General features: G+C 44.1%; 1 protein-coding gene across 1 annotated transcript in view; it reads left to right on the top strand.

The window, feature by feature from the left end:
* The first annotated feature begins 6,674 nt into the window (after positions 1-6,674).
* Positions 6,675-24,055, top strand: part of LOC142767828 (uncharacterized) — a 28,417-nt gene continuing 11,036 nt past the window's right edge. Inside the window, exon 1 of the mRNA XM_075870066.1 lies at positions 6,675-6,703. Within this exon, the coding sequence (XP_075726181.1) occupies positions 6,675-6,703 (29 nt within the window). The remainder of the gene's footprint in view (positions 6,704-24,055) is intronic.

Here is a 24,055-nt window from a genome sequence, read left to right as displayed (position 1 = left end):
TAGTCTTACGCTAGGCGCGACCAGCGTCCGTCAGTGCGGCCCGACGGCCACCGACGCGAAATGCGATATGCTACGTTTCGCGCCGATGCGTTACCCAGACAACACTGCGTCTTCCTCTTTTCGTGACGATGGACATCGGGCGCACTTAAACGCGCATGCGTCAAAGCAATGCAGCGTGGAGAGCGCCTGTAAGCATATGGCAGGACCGGCGCATGGCGGTGAAATGTCGGTGTGACGCGACGAAATGAAGCCGGTGAGCACGTGCTCACGTCATGTGGAATTGTATTGGTGCCTTGACTATAGCATGTAGTCATGTTCCCACATGACACGCATCTCATAATTATCATGTTTGCACCAGTCACGTACCTTCGCCTTCCATGGTGTCACGTAATACTAAATTCGGCATTAGTGAAGCTAGTGAAATGGCCGGGAGCGCATCGACAGTGCGGCATGTAGTCATCTTGTTACACGACACGCATCTCATGTTTATCATGTTTGGATGTGTCATTTACCTGTGTCGTCCATTCACATCCCGCAATACCAAGTTTGGTATATTGTGACGCTAGTGAAATGGCCGCGAGCGCATCATGAGCATGGCATGTAGTCATGTTGTTACATGACACGCTACTCATGATCTTCATGTTAGGGTCTGTCGCTTGTGTGCGGCATGCAATCATGTCATACCCTACCAGTTTAGCAACGTGCCATGTGAACGAAACCACCGCAAGAGCTGCAGGACGATGAAATGTAAATCATGATATTCATGACATACATGTCTTGATTTTTTTGTTATGACTTGTCGAATATGTTCTTCATACGGTTATATTTTCCATATCAAAATTGGTATTGATCTCACTACCCAAACGGCCAGGAGATCTAAAAGTCGCAGATAGATAGATAGATAGATAGATACATAGATAGATAGATAGATAGATAGATAGATAGATAGATAGATAGATAGATAGATAGATAGATACGCTTAAAGTTGATGAAGTTCATGAAGAAATGCTTTGCAGTCGAAAGAAACCTCGTGTCATGCGCCTCCAAACAACCTATGTTTTTTTTTTAAAATCGAAGCATTGCTTAGCGAACTTCGGCGACTTTGAGCGTATATATCAAGCTGCCTACGACCTCTAGCCGCCACAATTCATAGACCCTAACTGGAAATTCATGACCTGCGTGTCTTGTAACAACATGACTACGTTCCATGCTCATAATGCGCTCGCGGCCGTTTCGCTAGCATCACATTTACCATATTTGGTATTACGGTACGTTAATGGATGATGAACGTCTGTGACTGGTGCAAACATGAGATTCATGAGATGCTGTCATGTAATTACATTACTACATGCCACGGTCATTATGCGCTTGCAGGCGTTTGTTTCACTAGCTTCACTTATACCGAACTGGTATTACGGGACGTGAATGGATTACGAAGGTATGATGCTGGAGCAAACATGATAAACAAGAGATGCCTGTCATGGAACAGCATGCCTACATGCTACGCTCATGATGTGCTCGTGGCCGTTTCACTAGTTTTACATGTATTAAACTCGGTATTACGCGGCGCCAATGCATGACGAAAGTACGTGACTGGTGCAAACATGATAACCATGAGATGCGTGTAATGTGAGAACATGACTACATTTCAAAGTCAAGACGCAATACATTTTGACGTTACGCGGTGCGCGTGCTCGCAGGCGTTCATTTTGTCGCATTATGCCGGCGCTCCTTCCCATGCCAGGCGCCGGTCCTGCCATATAGTCACAGGCGCGCCTCACGCTGCGTTGCTTTGACGCATGCGCGTTTCAGCACGTCCAGCGTCCCTCCATCCCGAAACGAACGAGACGCAATGTTGTCTTGGTAACGCATCGGCGTGAAATGCAGCATGTCGCATTTCGCGCCGGTTGCCGTCGAGCCCCGCCGATGGGTGGTGGTCGCGCCTAACGGCAGACTGTGAGTTCTCGCGTTTTGATAACGTGGCGTCGCCGTGCCCACCGTGCACTCGCGTCAAGGCTACATTGGAATATATTGGACCCTTCATGATGCACTCGAGGCCGTTCTGTTAGCTCCACTTATACCAAGTTTGGTTTTATGTGACGTCGATGGATGACGGGACATTTGACTGGTGAAAACGTGATAATCCTGGCAAGCGTGCCATGTAGAGGAACATGACCTTATACCACTTTCATAGCGTGTTCTCGGCCATTTCGCTAGCTCCACAAACACTACATTCGGTATCACGTGGCGTGCATACATGATGAAGGTAAACGACACATCCAAACATGGTGATCATAACACCCAAGTCATGTACAGCATCATTTACCTCCACCTCGTAGCGTTGTGCTAATTTTAAAATGACATATCAACATTTCTTATTCGTGCTTCGCATATCATCGAATCCTACTGTACTTACAATCTCATTTTTTCTTCTGCGTTGATCGTCGAACTACCCTAGATTAAGTGTTGTGCGTTAAAATCTCCAGTTAAAAACCATGGTCATATAGTTGCTGTCAGTATGTCTCGCAGTTCGTCTTGTTCAAATCGTCCTGATAACTACATGTAGGCATCAATAATTGTGAATGACGCTTTCTCCTTTTCAACACGTAGGCAGATTTATTGGTAGTCTGCATGCGGTTGAACTGCGTGATGCACCAATGCGAAATTCGTGTGAATGTATACGCAACCACCTTCCTGCGTTCCGAGCATGTGGAAGAAACGAAAGTTTCATACCCTAACGATTTGAAAGGTTTTTAGATGTTTAGTTCACACATAACAATTACTCGAATCCGATTCATGAATATGTACTGACGGAAGGTTGAGATGCGGAATCTCAAGCCTTTCGCGTTCCACTGCAGTGTCGACGCTTGTCTGACCTCGTTCCGAATAGACAAGATTGGCCGAGCGAGCGGGAATTCCAGACTGCTACACAGCCTTGGCATGGCATCCAGTAGTGTTCAGAACGTTCGGATGGCTTCTACGTCTTCCTAAGGCAGCTTGCCAGCGGCTGGTTGGAGGGGTGTGACTACCGAAGTGAACTTGGTATTTGCAGGTGGCTTCGAGTTCGCCAATGAAGGCCAAACTGATTCAACCTTAACAATGCTGTTCGTCGGTTTGTTTGGGAGGCTGGGGCGGTTGAAGAGAAGGGTGGTGGAGTCGCGCTGTCGATGCAGGGTCTGTGGTATTCTTTCACGAGAGGGGGCGACGATGAGGCCCCTTATGAGGGTCCTGGTAGCCTCTAATTGTGAGGAATGGTATCCTACCATTTCTTTCAATACCAATGTTTTCTTTTAATTTTGAGACGTTCTTTCGACGAAGCAGCGTTTGACCCATGACTATTCGAACATTTGAGGATAGTTTCTATGCAGTCATCGGCAGAATAAGCTTCCGAGCAATGACGACACACTGTGTTATTTTTGCATACGCGTCTCACGTGAACCAGTCTCAAACAGTTATTACATTGTAAGGACTTTGTTACGAAATGTCGCAGGAAAGTACCGGAAATGGCTTCCATCAAAAAGCGGGCACTTGTTCGTTTCCTGCCAGGCCTTCCGCTATCAAAACACAGCACATTGAAAGATTACAGCTTTGATGACATCAGAGTTACACTATTGGAAAACAACATTTCGAACAATCAGCGAATGGGAACAACGGGGCTTTATTTTATTTTGTCAACGAATTCAACACAATAAAAACGGAATAAACACCAACACACCAACTCCGCGTTACAATAACTAAGCGTATGCATTTGACAATGAATAATTGGTTGGCCGCTTCAAGTAAAGCGGGCACGCACAGACAAGTGTTTCCAAACGTCGTACGGTCATCTTTTTTTTTCATTACGCATCTTTTCTTTTCCCTCCCTGAAAGAAGGCAATGCATATAAATAATATCGATTGTGGTGCCAAATCACCAGCTTTTTTCATACCTTCTGGCGCCGCTGACATACACTGGAAACTTTTAAACTTGCCTCCAACCAATTCGCCGTAAATTTTAAAGATGCACGAGTCGCCCACTGATTACACCGGAAGGGACAATACCATACGCGGGTCGTCAGACTGCCCACTTGGGGGAAGGGTGGGTGCGTGGGGTGTATTGTTGTTAGTGATGGCGTGGCTTCTTTACTACAATGTTCACGCTCGCCTTACTCTTTTGAGTTGCCGTCCCTTCCTAATCCAATTGTCTTTTCTTTCTTCCTCTTCGTTTCTTTCTTTTTCCTCTTTCTTTTTTTCTCTCTTCTCTTTTCCCCCTCTTTCTCTTTTCGTTAATCTTTCTTTGTGTCTCCTTCCCTTCTATCTTGACATGCTGTAAGATGGCATGAAAAATCTGCATATATTGTTATGCCTTGAAAAAGACAGGGCTCCCGTTGGAACATCGGCTAAATAAACAGTTATGTGAAAGCGCCACTAATTTCATACTTCTAACTTGCGGGAACGGAAGTTATTCTTTAGCATACAATCTCTCTTTCTTTCTTTATATATATATATATAACCTATTTATTTGAGTGGTGTAGCTATCACTCGGATGTGGAGAGACCGACTCGATCACTTATTTTTATTTTCACGTATACTAGGCGGGCCTACTGTTAGTGTTTGTAAGAATATGTGGAAGCCGAAATGGCGAACCGCGGGCAAATTAAGGGTAGGACAAAAGTTGGCTTCGCAAAGTAAAAAAAGATGTCATATACACTGACAGTTACTGAAAAAAAAAGAAAAATTACTGCTATATAAGAAACAACGAGAAATATATGAGCTGAGAGTAGCTGAAAAATAATCAAAATATTTATACATCATAATACCTCCCATTTCAGTTCATTTGTATTTGCTTGCAACACTCACTCAACTTGCAGTGGCGCTGTAAGAGGCCCCCAGCTGATACTTTGTTGTTCCTATCAGACATATTCTGTAATTTGTAAATTAGTAATAACAGGAATCAAAATGAGACCTGTCTAGTGTACGAAGAATCTTAACAAAATGAAAAGTTCTTGCAGACAGGCTGTAAGTGTCACTAGAATACATTCGCTGAAGAATATTTTATCTCATCACTGGAATATATTACAAAAAATTATCAATATCCAATTGCTTTTAACCATTTTTATCATCATGAATGGAATCAGTTTGCAAGCCCTATTAAGGGTGCTCTAACTTTTGCGCTCATGATACGTCCACAAAGTATTACATATGCAGGCTTCATACATTTTTTAGCCATTGATTGATTGATTTGTGGGGTTTAACGCCCTAAAACCATCATATGATTATGAGAGACGCTGTAGTGGAGGGCTCCGGAAATTTTGACCACCTAGGGTTTTTTAACGTGCACCCAAATCTGAGTACACGGGCCTACAACATTTCAGCCTCCATCGGAAATGCAGCCGCCAAAGCACCTTTGTTAGCCATAGGGCAAGAAAAGCATAGATGAAAACACGAGTTAAAAATGGAAGTTGATTCCACGACGACGCTTTTTGTTTGGTCTCATTCTTTTCTATCAAGAGTGAAAAAATAAATAACGCCTCTATATTGAGCAATACCACTCGCCTGGTACATGCTTTCGTTATGAACCATATAACGTACGTCGCCTCCTACCTCAAGTGGCAGGCGACTGAACGCACCAAACTAGATTGTCTCATCCGCAAGGCGTACAAACGCGCAATCGGATTACCGGCCAGTACCAGCACGGAAAAAATTCTCGAGCTGGGGTTGCACAATACTCTAGATGAGATAATCGAAGCACACAACATCGCCCAGTACGAACGTCTGGCGAAGACCAGAACTGGTCGACACATCATCGAGACACTGGGTATCAACTACCATACGCAGCGCGGCGAAAAGGTCGGGATACCCAGACGTATTCGCGAGCGCATCGTCGTTCTGCCGTTGCCTAAGAACATGCAACTGACACATCACATCGGTCGGCGCTACAGGCGCGCCCAAGACCTTGAAAAGAAATTCGGCAATAGCAAAGACACAGTTTATGTGGACGCGGCCCGTTACGACTGCCACCACGGCTTCGCGGTTGCGATCACGAATCATGTAGGAACTTGTGTCACAAGTGCGACGATAGGCACGCAAGAGACGGAGGCGGCCGAAGAAGCTGCCACAGCCCTCGCGATAGCCACCACGGACGCCGAGGTTATAATAGGCGACTAGCAGGCGGCGATACGCAACTACGCCAGCGGCCGGGTCTCCCGCAAAGCGGCCCGCATTCTCCGAATGCACGAACGCAACATCTGCCGCAAAAACGACAGTTTCCTCGTAAGGACCCCCGCCCACACGGACCCTCCACTTGCGGGCAAGGCGACTGCCCACGCCGCGGCTCGAGGACATACACGCCGAACTGTGACGCCTGCCGACAGTCCCGATTTCTCGCACACCTCGACAGCGATGCGGGAATGGACGTGGGGGGATCGCATGACGACTTTCAGAGACATCACACAACACTACAGACTGAACAGTTGCAAATATCCACCACCCCACGCCAAACTAAACAAGAAACAGCAGGTTCCCTGGAGACAACTACAGACACACACGTACCCGAATCCGGTGATCCTTCGCCTCTGCTACCCAGGCATTCATACGTCCGACGCGTGTAAGGCGTGCGGAGCCAGAGCGACGTTGCAGCAGATGCTGTGGAAGCGTACCGGTAACGTGCAGCAGTCCCCTACGAACCCGCTAGACATGGCGGTCTCGAACTGCGAGGCGCGATGGTAGGCGGCTCTGCTCAGCCACGACCTTGCCGATCAACTGTGGGCCGTCCGGCATGCCCAGGATGCCGCATGGGTCCAAGGACTCAAGGCGGTCACCTAGACCGGGGTTCTTGTAGCCCCACCCCGCTCAATGACGCCGGACATGTTCAAAAAAGTTTTTACTCACTCACTCTATGTGCGCACTTTCTGATGTCTACAGAACAAGGAAATTATACGATGTGGGTCTGCCAACGGTACAGTCCTGCTAACGTACAAAGAAAGGCTCTCTTGTGTTTTTCCCTGATTTAGTGCTAAAGAAAACAAAAGTGTCCAATGCTAGTCTTTGTTTTGTTCTTGATTTGAACTCCCAAGAGAACACTTGCAATGGCAGCCTATAGTGCCACTATACTTCCATTATCGCGACATTTTCACTACTCGTGCACACGATCAACTCAACCTACACAAAGGTCGGAGAGCTGTGAAGTGGACGCGGTTCAACGTCATCAGTGCGCACTCCAATATCCTCTCCAATATTCGGACAGCTTCCTACCCAGATGTCCGTCACTTAAGTTCGCTTACAGGTTCCACTTTGCCCAATGAGGGAAGGGGTGGTGGCATGACAAATTATCTACTAGTGAAAGCGTGGGGACCCAATTTCAAGGAGCCGTTCGCTCGGACATGCCCGCGCGTCACACGCAGCCCCCAATGGTAACGCAAAGAGGGGTATAGCTCTGCGGCATAGTTCGGGTGGTAGGATTGATTAAATTCTCTTCCAAACATTCCAAGCTGAAAGCTGCTCATTTATTATTTGTTCTGTAGTGCTACTTGCTGTAAAGAATGTAGCCATGACTAAAGTCCGTCCTTCGGAAATTGATGTTGATTAGTTGTTGAGGACATGCTGTTATTTTCACGGCCCGCGCTAAAGTGGAGCTTTTCTCTTTCCAGTTGGAGCAACCAATCAAATATGGAGAAGTAGTCCGCTTTATATTACAAGGTATGACGAAAATGGTATGGTTATATTGAACAGGCTGCCGCAGTAACTGTTTAATCCAAGAGCAAAAGCAAAGCTTTTTGTATTATTTCAAATACTATGCAGCAGTACTTAGCCAGGAGTGGCAGAAGTATGATACCGCCCGCAAGTATTTATTTTTGTGAAATACACTATTGGCATTAATGCTGAGCGGTTATGGTCAAATGACACTTCTTAGCTGAAATGAACTTCTTGCTTAGCTAGCTCGCAATTACCGTTGTAAGCTGTTTTGTAATACACAACTTCTTACATATAATTTACTGAATTTCACTATTCTTACAGGAATTGTACCTAGCACTTGTACTAAAATTTTGAGCATCTAGCATCATCATCAGTGCCATTCATCATCATTATCATCAATTCTTAACAACTTCGTCGAGCGTGTGTGCTAAAACTACGCGCATCTTGCCACGAGCGACAGCATACAGCTTTGACGCTACCCGCAAGAGACGTTGAAGCCCCTATCTACGGCTGAACGTGCGTGATGCTGCGACGATGACCAAAACCCAGGCAGCACAGAAGGTTGGCCCAATATTGGGGATAGATCGGCATTGCCTGGCCCATGAACGGCCCAGTTTTCACAACGTACCGCCAAGATTGGCTATGCCAGCCAAATAGAACGGCGACGTTGGACCAGCGTTGACAACGTACCCCCAATATTGGTTCTGCCAGCCGAATAGAACGGCTATGTTGGACCAGCATTAACAACGTTCCGCCAATGATGGTTGTGCCAGTCTATTAGATTGGTTATATTGGGCCAGCTTTCAGAACTTTCCGCCCATATAGGCTGTGCCGGCCTATTAAAACGGACACATCGGGCCAGGTTGTATGAGTAGCAGCCAATATGGGCGGAGCCATCCAATAAGACCGGCATTATTTGCCTGCCGTTTGAACGTTATTGCCGGCGTCAGCTGAAAAGTCAACATCACGATGTCATAATATTAGAATATGAGCCGATTTCTGCGTGTGCTGCTTTTTGGCGCTGTTCTGGCCCCAATTCACGCGCCAATTTTTCAAGTTAGAGAGAGAGTAATATATGTGCCGGGCACAATATTAGAACTATCTTTTCGTCATTAAACCATGCCCCGCGGCGGTGGTCTAGTAGCTAAGGTACTCGGCTGCTGACCCGCAGGTCGCGGGTTTGAATCCCGGCTGTGGCGGCTGCATTTCCGATGGAGGCGGAAATGTTGTAGGCCCGTGTGCTCAGATTTGGGTGCACGTTAAAGAACCCCAGGTGGTCGAAATTTCCGGAGCCCTCCACTACGGCGTCTCTCATAATATTATGGTGGTTTTGGGACGTTAAACCCCACATATCAATCAATCAATCATTAAACCATGCACAGCTCGTTGAAATGCATAATCGTTGGTTGAAGTTGTACAAGGTAGACTTTTTAAGTGAGAAAAAATTACCGATCAAGTTTCTCTGTCAGACGCGACGTCCGATGCGGTGCTATCCGTACGTATGACGAAGCTGCTGCGGATACCGCTGTCTTACGCGTGCATGTAGACGTCGAATATCTGGCGCAAATCTTATCGTATCATGTGTCGGGCTAGCTATCTAGGCGACCTATTCGAATCTGTTTTGCGTTCACAGCACAGTACGGTTAACGGCACTTGCTGCTGCTTGACGTGTGGGAAGAGCGGGGGTCATCAGTTGCGTTATGGTGACTGAATCATACAACATATGCAGTTGCCGTGATCTAACACACAGACGCGCGTGCGCACGCACGCACGCGCTATATTCATGCAACGACCACACGAATTCCCAACAACATCGCAGCGAACGGTTGGTAAGGTGTTGCGGAGTGTGTGGGCGTCGTAGGGCACCCTGTCGGTGCCCAGCTCGTTGCGAACGCGAATTTTGGCGTGGAACGCATCTTTTTTATGTACTTTTTTTACGTGTGCCCAAAACGGTAGGCTGCTTGATACGAGAAGTACGACACACACAAAAAAAGAAGAAACGTGAATGCGTAGGGCAAATCGTTAATAACAAACAAAAAAAACACGCACGCTCACGCCACTGCAGTGGCGTGAGCGTGCGTGTTTTTTTGTTATTAACGAAGCACATGTGCTTCCATAAAACATGACAGCCAAGAATGATGAAGTATTCATTTACATACAAATTACTATGAGTTGCTGAAACTGACGCAAAAGAGCATAATTTTCTTCTTTGGATATTGATCGAGTGCCTTGGAATTATGCTATGTGAATTTGACACATCAACAGTGCATTATGATTCCCACCATAAGGGGCCACAAACTTGGCAAGTAATAGAAGTACTCTTCCCACCTGATGTGCACCTAACGTAAAGAGGCCTTGTTTCTCAAGTTAGCAATATATATGTATATATATATATATATATATATATATATATATATATATATATATATATATATAACCACTGGAAAAATATACCAGGTGTAACCAGAAAAAGGTGCACCTGCAGTTTTAAAGTATAAAAGAAGCAATGACACGCCAACCATCCAAAATAGAACGCCCGAGAAAGGAGCATCAATCAGTATTACAGCAGCTAAAAGCCTGCTAACAGCTGAAGGTAGTCATGCTGCTCTTCCATTCAAGTATAGTGTACACTGAGAAAAGATACTGAAGATACACCATCAGCAAATGACAAAAACAATACAGACAGAGCTTTCTCTTATAATACAAAAAGTCTTTAGCTGAGGAGGCAAATAAGTCATTGGCACACAATAAGTGCACAAAAAAAAAGCTGTCGCACGAGGCTGTCAGCGCTTAGACAACACAGGCAAAAAGACAGTAGACTGAAGAAGGGAAAACCCATAGCAAAAGTTACCATACTCCTGAGTTCTTGCTTTGCGTGCAAATGAAGCTAGCGTGAAGTTGAACACTAGATTTAAGCACCACAATCAAAGTCTGGAAGTCATTGCTTTAGGAATAATACAAAGTACTGAAGAAGCATGCAAAGAGCATTCCTGTGAAGGCAAATATAAAAAAAGACTGAAAGCTTTGTGGCCCTGAACAAGACAACACCACAACCAATCGAAGAGCCATTCGGACACACCAGCAGTTCTGGCCAACACTAAAAAGTCACAAAAACATACCTTTAATGCCTTTTTTACAAGAAAACTTCAAAAAAAATGTGCATACACCAATGCCAGAAGTATTGATGGAAGCTATTACTCATATTCAGCTCTTCATTGAAACACTGACAGAAGATACTTGTAGCTGGATGCTTAATTACTTTGGTACAACCCAAGAGCGTCGACGCCAAGTGGCAAAAAAATTATTATGGAAGACTACAATGTGATCAAATGCACACGTCAACCACCAACCAAGGTCCTATGCTAGAGTGAATATCGCAAAAAGTCTTGAACGCCTAATGTCACTGGCTCATACTCAGCGTTCTCAATCAAAATCTTGACCTCCCACACAGCATATTATTTCAACAACCTGCCACCTCTCACCATGTCATGAAACAAGCTCGAGTATACACAAACCCTCCTCACCGTTAGGTAGTTAGATAGCTCCACTAGTGCTTCACTCTCGGAACACATAGACCAGGGCCGTAACTAGACGGGTAGTGAGGAGGTTCTGAGCCCCTGAAGTATTTTCATGCTCTGACTTTTCGTCAACAATAGCTTAATCTGGGCAAGTTGGTTCATCGTGGTTGTGTTCTAGTAACAGTGAGAGAAGTTCAGGATGAGACAAAAAGGACAGGAAAGAGCGCTGACTGCCAACTAAATTTTATTGAAGGTACTACGCCCACTTTTTTACAGAGTACAAGAACAGTGCCCATGCACAACGACACATGTGAGACCATAATAATATAATCTTAACTGAGAAAAGAATACTCTCTCTCCGAATGGATGAGTGAAGGTATACTGATGCACTGATCCATAGCCTTCCTGACAAGAAAATGCTTTCACAGTCTCTCTTTCATTTCTTATTCTTGCTTTTTTCAAAAACAGTGTTTTATGAAACATAGAGCTGCACTTACATTCTTTACAGTGTATGGCCATGCGACTACCATAGCCATTCTTAACATTTTAAGCATGCTGTCTTGCTCAAACATTGGGGCATTGCCCAGTTTGTCTTATGTTTACGTTTCCACGTGTCAATAGTATCTCATACACAACATTATATTGGCATTCAGTATATCTATTCTCGTGACGAATGGTGAAATAATGGCTATTCCTGTTGCTTTTTAGTACCCACACTTTTGAAAACTTGCAAGGGATGGCAAATAACAAGATAAAATCATATCGGCTCGCTATTTTCTTTATATTGTGAAACACCTTATGTACGTACGGTATAGCATGCAAAGATCTTTGGTCATTCTGTTTTTATTTTGGTCCTGTTTTGTTTAACTTGACTTTCTGCAGGAGGGTTTAGCACACGGGTGTGATGATGCTGTTGGGATATCCAGCATCCTTTAGTCTTTTAATCTGGTTTTTAAGGCTTACCTCATCCTTGTGCTCACATGACTTCTGAAGGGTGGCCTCAATGCACGTGGTGGCAATTCCTCTGTGTAAATTGTGTAAATGTGTAATTATGTGTTATGATGTACTAGAAAAGATGTCCCAAGAATCAGAATAAGTGACAGTAGTCAAAGTTTTTGTCACTGCCTTTATACAAATACCAGTTTATTTGTTGCCTCCTGCAGTATTTTAGGGCCTCTTATATAGATAGGATGTTTTCTCACTTTTATTACATTTTTGTATTGATGATGCCATATGCTCAGGAGGTAGAATGTCGTTATGTTCTTTCTGATAACTTCTAGCTTCTGAGCAAAGATAATGTTTCAGAAAAATGAAAAAAGGCTAGCATAATATTAAGACATGAAAAGAAAGCAGAGTTTATCAAAAATGAATGCATTAGTTGGGAATGCGAAAAAAAGATGGATGACAGGACAGTAATGTCAATTAATTTATATTGGGACACATAAAATGTAGCAGAGGGTGGCAGGTGATTAGTTCCAATGAGATCAAGAAATTATCAGCCATAATATGAAATTGGCTCATACAGGACAGGGAACATTGATTGGGCTTCCACCCTGCAGTGGACATAATATAGGCTTAACGCTAACAATGAGCAAAGCCTCTGAAATTAATGCTCCATGAAATGAGCAGTACTGCACAGATTGCTGTGCTAGACTTCCCATTTTGCATGTTTTTACCAGCTTATCCTGCTCGCTGTTCAGCTTCACCAGAAAAACAATGTTATACTTGGTGAGGATAATGCCAGTGAATCCAGTGTTTTATCTGCACCTTTCCTTGCTTAAGTCCTCCTCCAAACTATACGATTTTTCTTGGAAATGTTCTGCTTACAGCACACCAACCGATCAAGTGAAACAACTTTATTGGGGTCCTGCAAGACGTGCCCTAGTATGCAATCACCATTTCACTTCACGTTACAACATACTGGTGGTAAAAATATTCTCTGGCAGGGTACAGAAGTGCATGCACTGAGCTAGCTTGTGCAGCGTGGTCTATTCCAGAAAGCTGAACCTATGCTTGGTACAGAATTTTGTAACCACACGATGCTTGCACAGATTAAATGTGGCCACACTTAGCAACTTCTGAGCTTTTTTATGAAATGATCTCGCAGTATCTGAAAACATTTGTTTTTTTGTTTACTTCATAGTTCCCAGTGAAATATTTCTCTTGTTCCTCTCATTGAATAATGGCATTTGGTGTGACTAAGGTGTTCCTAATGCCTCACTATGAGATCAAAAAAACGATTCTCCTTGAAATTGCTTCACAAGCATTTCCTAAGATATTGAATGACACTGCTTGCACATGTACAAACATTTGCTAGTTTTATTGAGGGTTGATGATAAAGGGAATCAGTTGGTGCATCCAAGCCGGACAGAGATTGACTGGCCCTGAAAAGGGCCGTTTAGTTATATATCTTGCAGCTTGTTCCAGGTAGACAGGGCTTCATTCTGTAGAAATGGTAACTCATCACACTGGTTCCCCAGCATGAAGAACATAACTTGATGCTAACACTGCCTCAGATGTTCTGAAATGTCATGGAGGGTACATGAAGGCTGGGTACATGAAGGTTGCAGTTATACTAACTGTACAGTCAGCATGCTTGTGTGATATGTGCATAGCTGCATCAAAGCCACGTGTGAGAATTGCGTGAACAGCTGAAAATCTCAATGGCAGCATAGCTTAAGAAGTCTGTCATCCCTTTTTTGCCAGTTTCCAATATCATCCTTCTCTTTTCAAGCATCTTCTTTCAATATATCTGGGGTTTTAATTCCCAAAACCACGATATATTAATGAGAAGCAAATTTTGAACATTCGGTGTTCTTCAACATCTTCACTTGTTTGCAGCGCAACACCAGAAACGCAGGACAGGGAAGGAGCAAAAGAGAAAGAAAAGACGGCGCCGACTCTGAAAAAGACGGCACTGACATCATGACACGCACATGTCGTGATGTAAGCTGCCCAAAGAGTGGCCTCCCGTGAGAATAGTGAAGAATTGGGAATACGATCTACCAGTAAGGGCTTTGTGTGCAATTCACAAACAGTGAAAAAGATCCACCAGGGGTGAACCACAGGTACATGGTGCACTCTGGTTGAGAGAGAGCAGAGTAAAACAGATGTGCCAAACAGGAGATTATAAATGGTTTTGTCTGGAGCTGGTGCCAGACCGAGCTCTGATTAAGCGTAAGGGAGTATTGAGCGCCAGGCCAATCTGATCCCATTCCTGTGATGGGGTGCAATATGATGACAGGTGCGAATTCCTTTTTCTTTTTTTTCCATGGGTTTAGGGAAATAATTTTTCAGGGATCAGATGAAAATACCTCCGACATGCATAATAACATGCTTATTATTGGGCGTAGTCATGCCTAGCCACCAGATTGGGAGAAAAAGGAATGTTTCCCGAAATGTGCGATAAAGTGTTTGGTGCTACGCCTTGACGGAAGTATTGATAGGTGCTTTGGAAATCGGTACGCCATTTCTGTAATCGTTAAATATGCAACTGCATGTGCCACTGCTAGGGATAGCGTGACACTCCCAGCCATTTCGGGGTAAGCCGTTTTAATCTACATGAAGATGTTAATGAGCCTGTTCTCCATCACAGCAGTAACTGTGGCCATTCCTTCAACTAGGCCTACTGCAGCGCGAACTAAACGTCTGCATGAATTTAGCGCTAGTACCGTACATAATAATCAGCACGTGCCTTGGGTTCACTTCGATCGTGTTGTGAATTCATCTTGCGTGACAATGGTTTAAGTTGCATGCGTGCCTTAATCATTATTGCAATAGGAGACCATGATTTATCGTCACGCATGGTGTTGCTTAGCTCGGTCCTCGGTGTTCGAAGCAGGTTCCGCCTTGTGAGTGCATGAGAGAGGCACAAGAGTTGATTTCTGCTCTGTGTTTCTATAATTCCCTAGCCTGTATTATACAGGAAGCGGATAGTGCTGGTGCGCGTCAGCTGCCTCGGTGCGCTCTCAACCGCCTGCCTGGTAAGACTGATGAACGCTGCTCCCCCTCCCCTCTGCCGGCGCATACCTAGAGAATGAGGGCATGACGTGCGCGTATGAATGAACCTCATTCTATCAGCGCCTTGTCGTACTCCCTCCTCACACTGCGACATGTCCTCCACTTGGAGGACATGATGACGGAACAAGATGATACGAAACCCAAAACCGCAATGTTTGCAAGCCACAACCCGAGCAAACAATTCAACGGTGAGGCCAGAAAATCTACCTGACTAGGCCTGGAGCAACAAGCCAGAGAGCATATTTTTGGCTGGATAGATGGATGGATGTGGCTGTACCCTTTAGATCGGACGGCGGCTAACGTCACCTTGCCGTAATGCTTAGTGAACTAACCACTAGATTTTTTTCCCCTTTAAATAGTAAAGTTGGACGGGTACTTTGAAGTGAAGGGTTTAATTTTCAATCGTGCCTTGACTTTAGCCACCAATCAGATAACCTCCTTCTAGTTAAGTCTACCCGCTTAAAGTCTATTTTGCCCTCCCTGTCCCTAAATACCAGTGCTTTGAAAAACTCTGCGCCATCATCTTGAACTATAAGGTGAAGCCCTTTACACAGCATTGTCAAGTGTTCGGCAGTTTTTTCTTTCTCTTCGCACGCACTGCATATTGTGTCTACCTCTTCATATTTGGCCCGATATGTCTTGGTTCGCAATACTCCCGTCCTGGCCTCAAATAGTAGAGAACTACCCTGAGTATTATCATAGATTCTTTCTTTGGCAATTTTCTGCTTAAAAGTTCGATAGATCTCTTGTGCGGACTTCTTAATCATGCCAATTCTACACACGTCAGTCTCCGTTTCCTGCAGTTCCTTTTTAACCGATAGTTCTTTCTGGTTTGGCCACCTGCTGTTTTCTAAGTATTTACCAGTCAATTTCCTGGTTCGCTTCCTCCATTTTGTATTGACATTCTTCATGTACAAATAGCTGAAAACCTTCATAGCCCAACGCTCCTCCCCCATTTCTCTCAATCGCTTCTCAAATTTTATCTTGCTGCTAGCTTCCCTGCCATCAAATGATGTCCATCTCATATCACCTTGTACTCCCTGGTTTGGTGTATTCCCGTGAGCTCCTAAAGCAAGCCTAAATATTTCACGTTGCCTAATTTCTAATCTTGCTTGAACTTCTGACCTCATGCACAAGACCGCGTTGCCGAACGTCAGCCCAGAACCATGACCCCTTTCCATATTCCTCTCACAACATTATACCTATTGTAATTCCACAGTGCCCTATTTTTCATCACTGCTGCATTCCTGTTACCTTTCGTCGTCACGCATATTTCGTGTTCCCTCAGGTGCTCGGTCCCATTGCTTATCCATACGCCCAGTTATTTGTATTTATCTGTAATCTCTAGCGTGACTTCCTGTATTCTAAGCTCACTACCTTTGTTATCATTAAAAATCATGACTACTGATTTTTCCTAACTGAATCTAAAATCTAACCTATCTCCCTCATTACCGCAGATGTCCATCAACCTCTGCAAATCTTCCTTGTTGTCGGCCATTAGCACTATATCATCTGCGTAGGTTAATGCTGGTAGTGCCTGATCAATGAGTTTTCCTTGTTTGACTAAAGAGAGGTTGAAGCCAAGTCCACTTGCCTCTGATTTGGCCTCTAATCCTTGTAGGTACATCATGAATAAGAAGGGTGACAGTGGGCACGCCTGCCTAAGTCCACGTTTCACCACTGTGGGCTTGGATACCTGTTTTTCCCACTTTTTAACTACCTTGTTAGTTTTATAGATTTTCTTTACACGATTAGTGACTCCATCTTTTACACCCAGTGTGTCTAGTATTCCCCACAAGTCGTCTTGAACCACGCTATTGTACGCTCCCTTGAATTTCTGCAGGCCGGTAGGAAGCTTCACAGGACAGCGCCTGATCTTGTGAAACGGCGCAGCCATGCAGGCAGGGCATTCAATTCCCTCCCTATTTTTTGTATACTACTGTCCTTGTGTACATCGTAGAACACATAACAGTAATGATAGCAAACAGATCATTGATTCGGGTAGGCTTGGTGTTTTTATTTAAAATGGAACAACGAGGAAGCTGCTGAAGCTCGTGCCTGTATACAGCTGCTTTATATGGAGATGAAACTTTAACGAAAAAAATTGTAATGATAAACAGTAGGCTCATAACAAACAACATTTCTCTGAGGGTGCATGGAATACATGTCCCATGCAAGGCTATGCATTGCAGTCCTTACTGCATTAATTATGTACACGTACTGCAGGGCATGCAAGTGTATGCAGACACACGCTGACGAAATGACATTTTTTGCTACATACAAACGTGCACCACACCAAATAAGACGCACGTGTTTGTATAGTCAGAGAACACTCGTGAATACTGATGAAATCACACAGCTCGCTTACAGTATAAAACAAACACAATTGCGAACAATAAAATGCGACGCTGTTTAAAGAGGCGGACCCAGGTTACGAGGAGAATTATCAGTATGGCATACACACCACGTGTCAAGCTTTTGCAACATCTAAAGAGACTAAATATGGAAAGTTGCCTTGTTAAGTTAACATGACAGTACCAAATGGAGAAGCCACACGAGAGAACAATTCATCGTGGGCTAAAGAATGTGTTTTAAATATTATACACAGCTTTGCAAGACAATATCGACGAGTTTTACTCGTCTAGGTGTGGGAGGTGTAGGCCTGATAAAATGCGATGTTGCTTCAGAGCCTTTCTTTCGTAATATTGCAATTTTATTCAACTCTTTCAAACGCGGCCCCGTAAATTTCTACTGGGTGCTCGAACACGGCAAGCAGGTCGCGGGGCAAAATCTTTGTAACATTTTATTACCGAAGCAGCGATACTAGCAATGCTTGAGCTGCACTTGCTGTTTTCTAAATTGTAACCTCCTCAATCTCATCACTGTGATCAGGAAACAGAGAGGAAAAGTACAGCAGTAGTACGTAGAGAAATATTTAATTTTAAGCCCTTTAGCAATATCATCTAAACAAATTGCCAGTTCACTGTTGAACTCTCGATGGAAACAAACAGCTGATCAGGGACGCAAGCTTGGCTTGGCGCTGGCTTGGCCGTCCATACAGAGCCAAAAGCCGCTGCAGGAAACTGGATTGCGGATCATATTGAGACAAAATATTTTATACATTTTTTGTTTTCTTTGTTTCATTTCTCTAATTGCTCTTGTGATGGCGTGGACCGCGCTTCGTGATCTCATGTACCGGCGCACTGTTTTTAAGTTTAGTATGGCGCACGATAATACATGATTGCGTGCTTTAATTTAAAAAGGTTCGTGAGTATGGCAGCAACACTGCAATGTCGGGAAGAGGCACGGGGAAGAGGATAGTAGTAGAACCAGTAGCAGCTGCATGCCCGGGTGGAGCGACTGATGCCCAGATGGAGGAATGTCAACCCGATGCCTTTTGTGTTGGCCGTTCTGGCAGTTCCGCCGACTTTATAGAAAGAGACGACCCCGTCGCTTGTCCTCTTCTCTTTTCCTTCGGGCATCAGCGACAACATTGACGGACGACGTGTTCGACTTCACCGTGCACGTGAGTATAGGTTGGTTTTTCATTCGAGTGAATTCTTGTTCAGATTTGCAACTTGTCGACTTCATCCTGATCACCTGTCACCGGCAATAAGTCACATACGTGTGATATTTAGGTGAAATAAATGATAATGCACATTTTCTGCTCCATTTGCGTGACTTAGCTACACCACGACATGAGGTAAAGCCTTTGTCGCCTAGCCACTAGCAGGCAAGATCGATCACTCGCATCCTTCAGTTCACGAATCAACGCGCCTGCCTTAAAATTAGTAAGCTGCTCGCAAAAAAATCTTACCGAGGCAATTTTGTTTTCTGTGAACAATGCACCGTAGATTTGTCTTGAATAACAAAAAAAACTTGAAAAATAAATGTCGCGACCTTTTAGAAAACGCCGTGTCTAAGAGCTAGACGCGGCATTCTGTAAAAGGCTCATTAAATTCAGTATGTTTTCGTAGTTTCTGCTTGAAATTATTATTGTCTATGAATTTCATGGCCCAATCTTTTGCTTTGGCTGAAAATCTCGGCGGCAAAAACTTTGTTCAGTGTCCCTTTAAGGGCAGGTGTAGATGCCATCATTTCAGTCGCAAATCTCTTTGCTAGTCGGTCGGCTGGTTAACAATAAGGGTACTAACTAGAGTTCCAGATTTCATCAGCAACACATCATCATGGCTTCATCAGATGCTGCATTATATACATTCTATCCTCGTTTTTAAATAGGTGCACCGTATGGTCCACTGTTACAGGAAACAAGCGAGCTCATGGACAGTGAGCCATGTTGTGCTAACTGGAAGCGAGGCTTGTGAATGGGACGCATGCGCATAGAATCGGGGTGCGCCCAGTTTTGTCTGCCATTTCTCCGCATGTACGCATGACAGCATTGGAAAGCGCATCCGTATTTTAGCTGTGCAATTTATCTAGCCCAGTGCCTCCTGCTTCAGGGATTTCCTGTGAGCACAAAAAATGCATGATTTTAATCGTTGCTGCAGTGTTTTGCAAGTTGTCACCGTAAAGCACATCATATTTTTCACATAATGCTCGCTGCAACTAGCAAGTTTCAATGACTCAAAATGCTGTTCAGGTCTGATGTAGCAAACATTTTGAGCTCGTCCTCATGACCATGAAATATTGGTTTATTAAATAATGGAAGGCAGAGTTGGTATCAGTTGATTTACAGTGTGAAAATGAAAAGTGCGAAGGACCGTGCCTCGCAAGTAAGCCCCGAGAGCATGAGCAGAGAAGTAGCAGATGAGGATGCTCATCCGCTGCATTTCCAAATCTCACCAGCACTAATGCTTGACGGACTGCTGGCCACGCACCAGCGTGATCTTTCTGAAACAGGACTTTAGCCCTGTAAGCATGTTCTTGAAGGGCATAAGTAAAACGTAGAATGGGCCCCCTAAATGCACCCATCCTTGAACCATTGGGCTTATAAATTAGTGCCCTTTTCAAAATACAACTATTCTGAGCTATAAATTGTGACAGAACAGTGCACGAAGTTCAAAAATGGGAAAAAAGTCTTTAAATGTCCCCTTTATACATAGTGTTCTTGTGATGTCACTTCTGCCTTTGTCGCCCTCTCCCGCCATGCCCGGGTAACTCTCTGGGTACCTACGGCAGTTCACGTGCTGCAGTGCGGTTTGTTGGGGGCTCGTCATCTGTTGCTGTGAACGATGTGGAAGCATTGTGGTTTTTTGTTGTCTTACTTTAACGAGTTCATTGGATTAGGAAGGCCTCGCTCGTTCACTCGATACAAGACCAGATAATCAAGATGTGCGACACATATACCAGCCACGGCGTACACCGGCTGGCCGCCACAACCTATGAGAGCCTATTATCTTGCTTTCACTGCAAATTGCCTGGCCCAAAAACAAGTGAAAGCTCAAAATCTCTCGAGCCGCAATTTTAAGAGTGGATGTGCGAAGCGCAGCTGCTCCTATCGAAAACTAGTCGTGCAGAGCTAGGCAAGTTTACAAGAGATATAATATTATCAATATATTGTCACGGCCTACGCCACCAAAGTAGCAATGCCCCCCCCCCCAAGTGTTTTAAACAGTGCTGATGTTGAGCTTGAGCCTCTTTGATTGCAATTTGTGGAAATAGTCGAGGAAAATATTATACAAGACAGATAGCGACTTTGCGTGGTGTGTGCCGCAGTAATGCCAGTCATCACTTTATTTTTCGCGTATGCTTTAACACACTTTTCACTTTGTATTTTGCTTTTGTTGTACGCTAATGTACAGTGGAGTCACTGAACATGATAGAGACCGTGTATAGAATTATATGACTAATAAAAAAAAATCCTGACGCCCAACTTGAACCGATCGGCTATACTTCAAAGTGAACTAATATTGTTTCCCATTCTTTATAGTTTGTTTCAATGCAATACCAAATCTTCGCGATCACCATCACGATTTTAACCACCTTCCTCACCATCATGATTTTAACTGCGGACAAGTTTCTATGTACACTATCTTGGTAAGCTATATCTGTTTGCAGGTAAATACTTGGCTATGGCACTTACCCGTAATGAAGTTGCACCTGAAGATGCAAATATTGCAAAGTTTTTCAAGTAGCTTTTGTTAATCTGCACCAGCCAAATACGCTGGTACTTTTAGGAAAATCGGAATGTGCGTTCTCAATTTTAGGTTATAACTTTCAGCGAAGAAACATCCTAAGCTCTGCTCCCTCTGCGTGGACTACTAAATCAACTTGCCTCATTAGCAGCTCATAATTTCTCAAACTTGCATCGTGAGGCAAAACTAAACGGGTGCAAGCACGAGGAGACAACATGGCAGTTGTAGGCGATAGATTCGGTTGGTGCCCGGGCATGTTAATGGCGCATTTCGGAAGTGACGAAAAGGCGCTGCGAGATGCATGCGCACACTTTGTATAGTTGCTGTATTGGACAGCAAACTTTTTTTCTTATCTGAGCAGTTTTACCAAAGGAAGCTTCATCATATGGCGTGATAAATGAAGCGAATCCACAGGTTGAACCACATCATAGCCTCGCTGTGCTTTTGTACTTTTTTTAGCTCGCAAAATTTATTGACGAATAAGGCAGCACTTGTTTCTTTACCATATGATCATCTCCGGCGTGCTGCTGCCTCAATATTTCAAATTCTAAGCATTTACACCATTGTATGCTAACTTTTCCTTCAAAGTGAGACAAGCCACATGTGTATCGTAGATCAAGAAGCATGCCAGTTTCACGTAATTGCAAGGTAAACATCAGAAATGCACAGTTGATCAAAAATACTAGTTTAATGGTGCATCTACATAGCAGAGCACCTGTGGCACCTCGGGAACAAGATAATGCCACACATGTTACAAGAGATAATTAAAAAGACAGGGGACGTTCCGTGAACAAATAGAAACAAAAATAAAATGGCACGTGGCAGCGAGCGAAGGCGGCAAGGGGGGGGGGAGCCCGTGGGACTTCAGCGGATGAACGTAAGGTGTGTGTTTAATATGTGGAAGAAAAAAAAATTCAAAATTTTGGCGACTGAAATGAGGGTGACTTAGTGAGTGCGCTCATGACGAGAGTAATCACGGTTATTATTTTTTTTTTTGAAATCTCTTTTGAAAGCCACAAAAAATCTGTATGTGGTGCAGCCTAACAGAAGGTCCGTGAAGGCAAATTATGCATTCGTCGTTGTACAAAGGCTATTTTTTTTTTGATGCGCACCGTCCCCGCCGCGGTGGTCTAGTGGCTAAGGTACTCGGCTGCTGACCCGCAGGGCGCTGGTTTGAATCCCGGCTGCGGCGGCTGCATTTCCGATGGAGGCGGGAATGTTGTAGGCCCGTGTGCTCAGATTTAGGTGCACGTTAATGAACCCCAGGTGGTCTAAATTTCCGGAGCCCTCCACTACGGTGTCTATCATAATCATATAGTGGCTTTGGGACGTTAAACCCCACATATCAATCAATCAATCTTGTGCACCATAAATAATGCTCAAAATTTAATTGCATGTGTTGTTTTCATCCTCGCTGTATTCCGTGCTGTTTATGATGTAAAAAAAAAGTAGCACGCTGAAGTGGTGCTGCTTTTGGGCAACAGTTGAAAATGGCGGGGTGCATGAATGCGGAATACTGCCGCTTACACTCAAATCACTCTTGTGGTCACCTCCCACTGTTTGCAGCGTGTGTTGTGTATACACAGCTGCATATTTTCTAGCTAGAAAAATTTGATTTTAGGTGTTTCACGCCATTTTCCATGTAACTATTCCACAATTGCACACACTGATCAGCAGGCTTTCAATTGCGCTGAAGGACACAGGTGCCATAAAATTCATAGTCGATTCTTTCAAGAAACCGTATGTAAAGGCTGAAGCTTCATGCGTACATACACACATACATACCATATTGTTTTTTGTACTTTATGAAAGCTGTGAAGGTCTCATGTGCCTCCAAGCGTAACCTGTCTTATTTATTCTCCATCACCACAAAAGTTTTGTGAGTTTCAAATAAAAGTACTTTGCGCATGGCCACTTTTGGGTAATTTTTTTGTGTAGGTGTTATTTGAGCAGCCTACAGTGTTTACTTTATAAGCCTGTATGTATATGTTGCATTATAAGGATGCAGAATGTGTGTAGCTGTACAATATAGATGAAGTGTAAAAATTAAGTGTGTCTATTGTAGTTTTCTTGCAACCAATCTTACCCCCGTATTCTAGAACGTCCCTCCACTCAACGCTTCACCTTCACTTGAGATGGCTGATGGGAGCGCCGTCTCTAAGCAGAGAAAATTGCTGCATGTCAGCAATAATCTGCTGTGATTCTCGAGTAGCGCAGCGTCGCTTTCAAACGAGCAGCGGCACAGTGCTCAACTCTGTCAAGTGAAGGGTGAAAGTCGAGGCGGGGAGCGTTTATGAATATGGGGGTTAGTTTTGTTGTCTTGTTAACCTGCCATTAACACTGGATTGATGCTACTTTGCTCTAGCTGTACAGTGCTCTCCAAGGCTCAAGGAGGCATCGCACAGGGAAGGCTCGGAGCAAACCATGCGTGAGTTTCCTTTCATTGTTACACTATGCACGTATTAAGTGATAGACTTTAATGTATGCTATTTGTATTGTGCAAGTTTTTGGGGACATACAACTTCCAACACTTATATGTTCTGACGAAAATCACGCAAGAATGAGAGAAGCTTGTGCAAAAATTATGCAAGAGTGTAAGAAGCTTTTGCAGAAGTCTGTGAAATGAAGTTTTGAAATTTTGTGGCAATGTTTCATTGTACAGTGGTCAACAGTCTTGCTCAGCATGCTTGACTGCAGGGCTCCCGGCTGCACAGGCGCATCTACGGAGTGCCTGATGCATGATGGGCCA

The sequence above is a fragment of the Rhipicephalus microplus genome, chromosome 7, assembly GCF_043290135.1.
Source record: "Rhipicephalus microplus isolate Deutch F79 chromosome 7, USDA_Rmic, whole genome shotgun sequence".
NCBI lineage: Eukaryota > Metazoa > Arthropoda > Arachnida > Ixodida > Ixodidae > Rhipicephalus > Rhipicephalus microplus.
The sequence above is the reverse complement of the archived record's forward strand: the minus strand, read 5'-3'. Positions and strand labels throughout refer to the sequence as shown.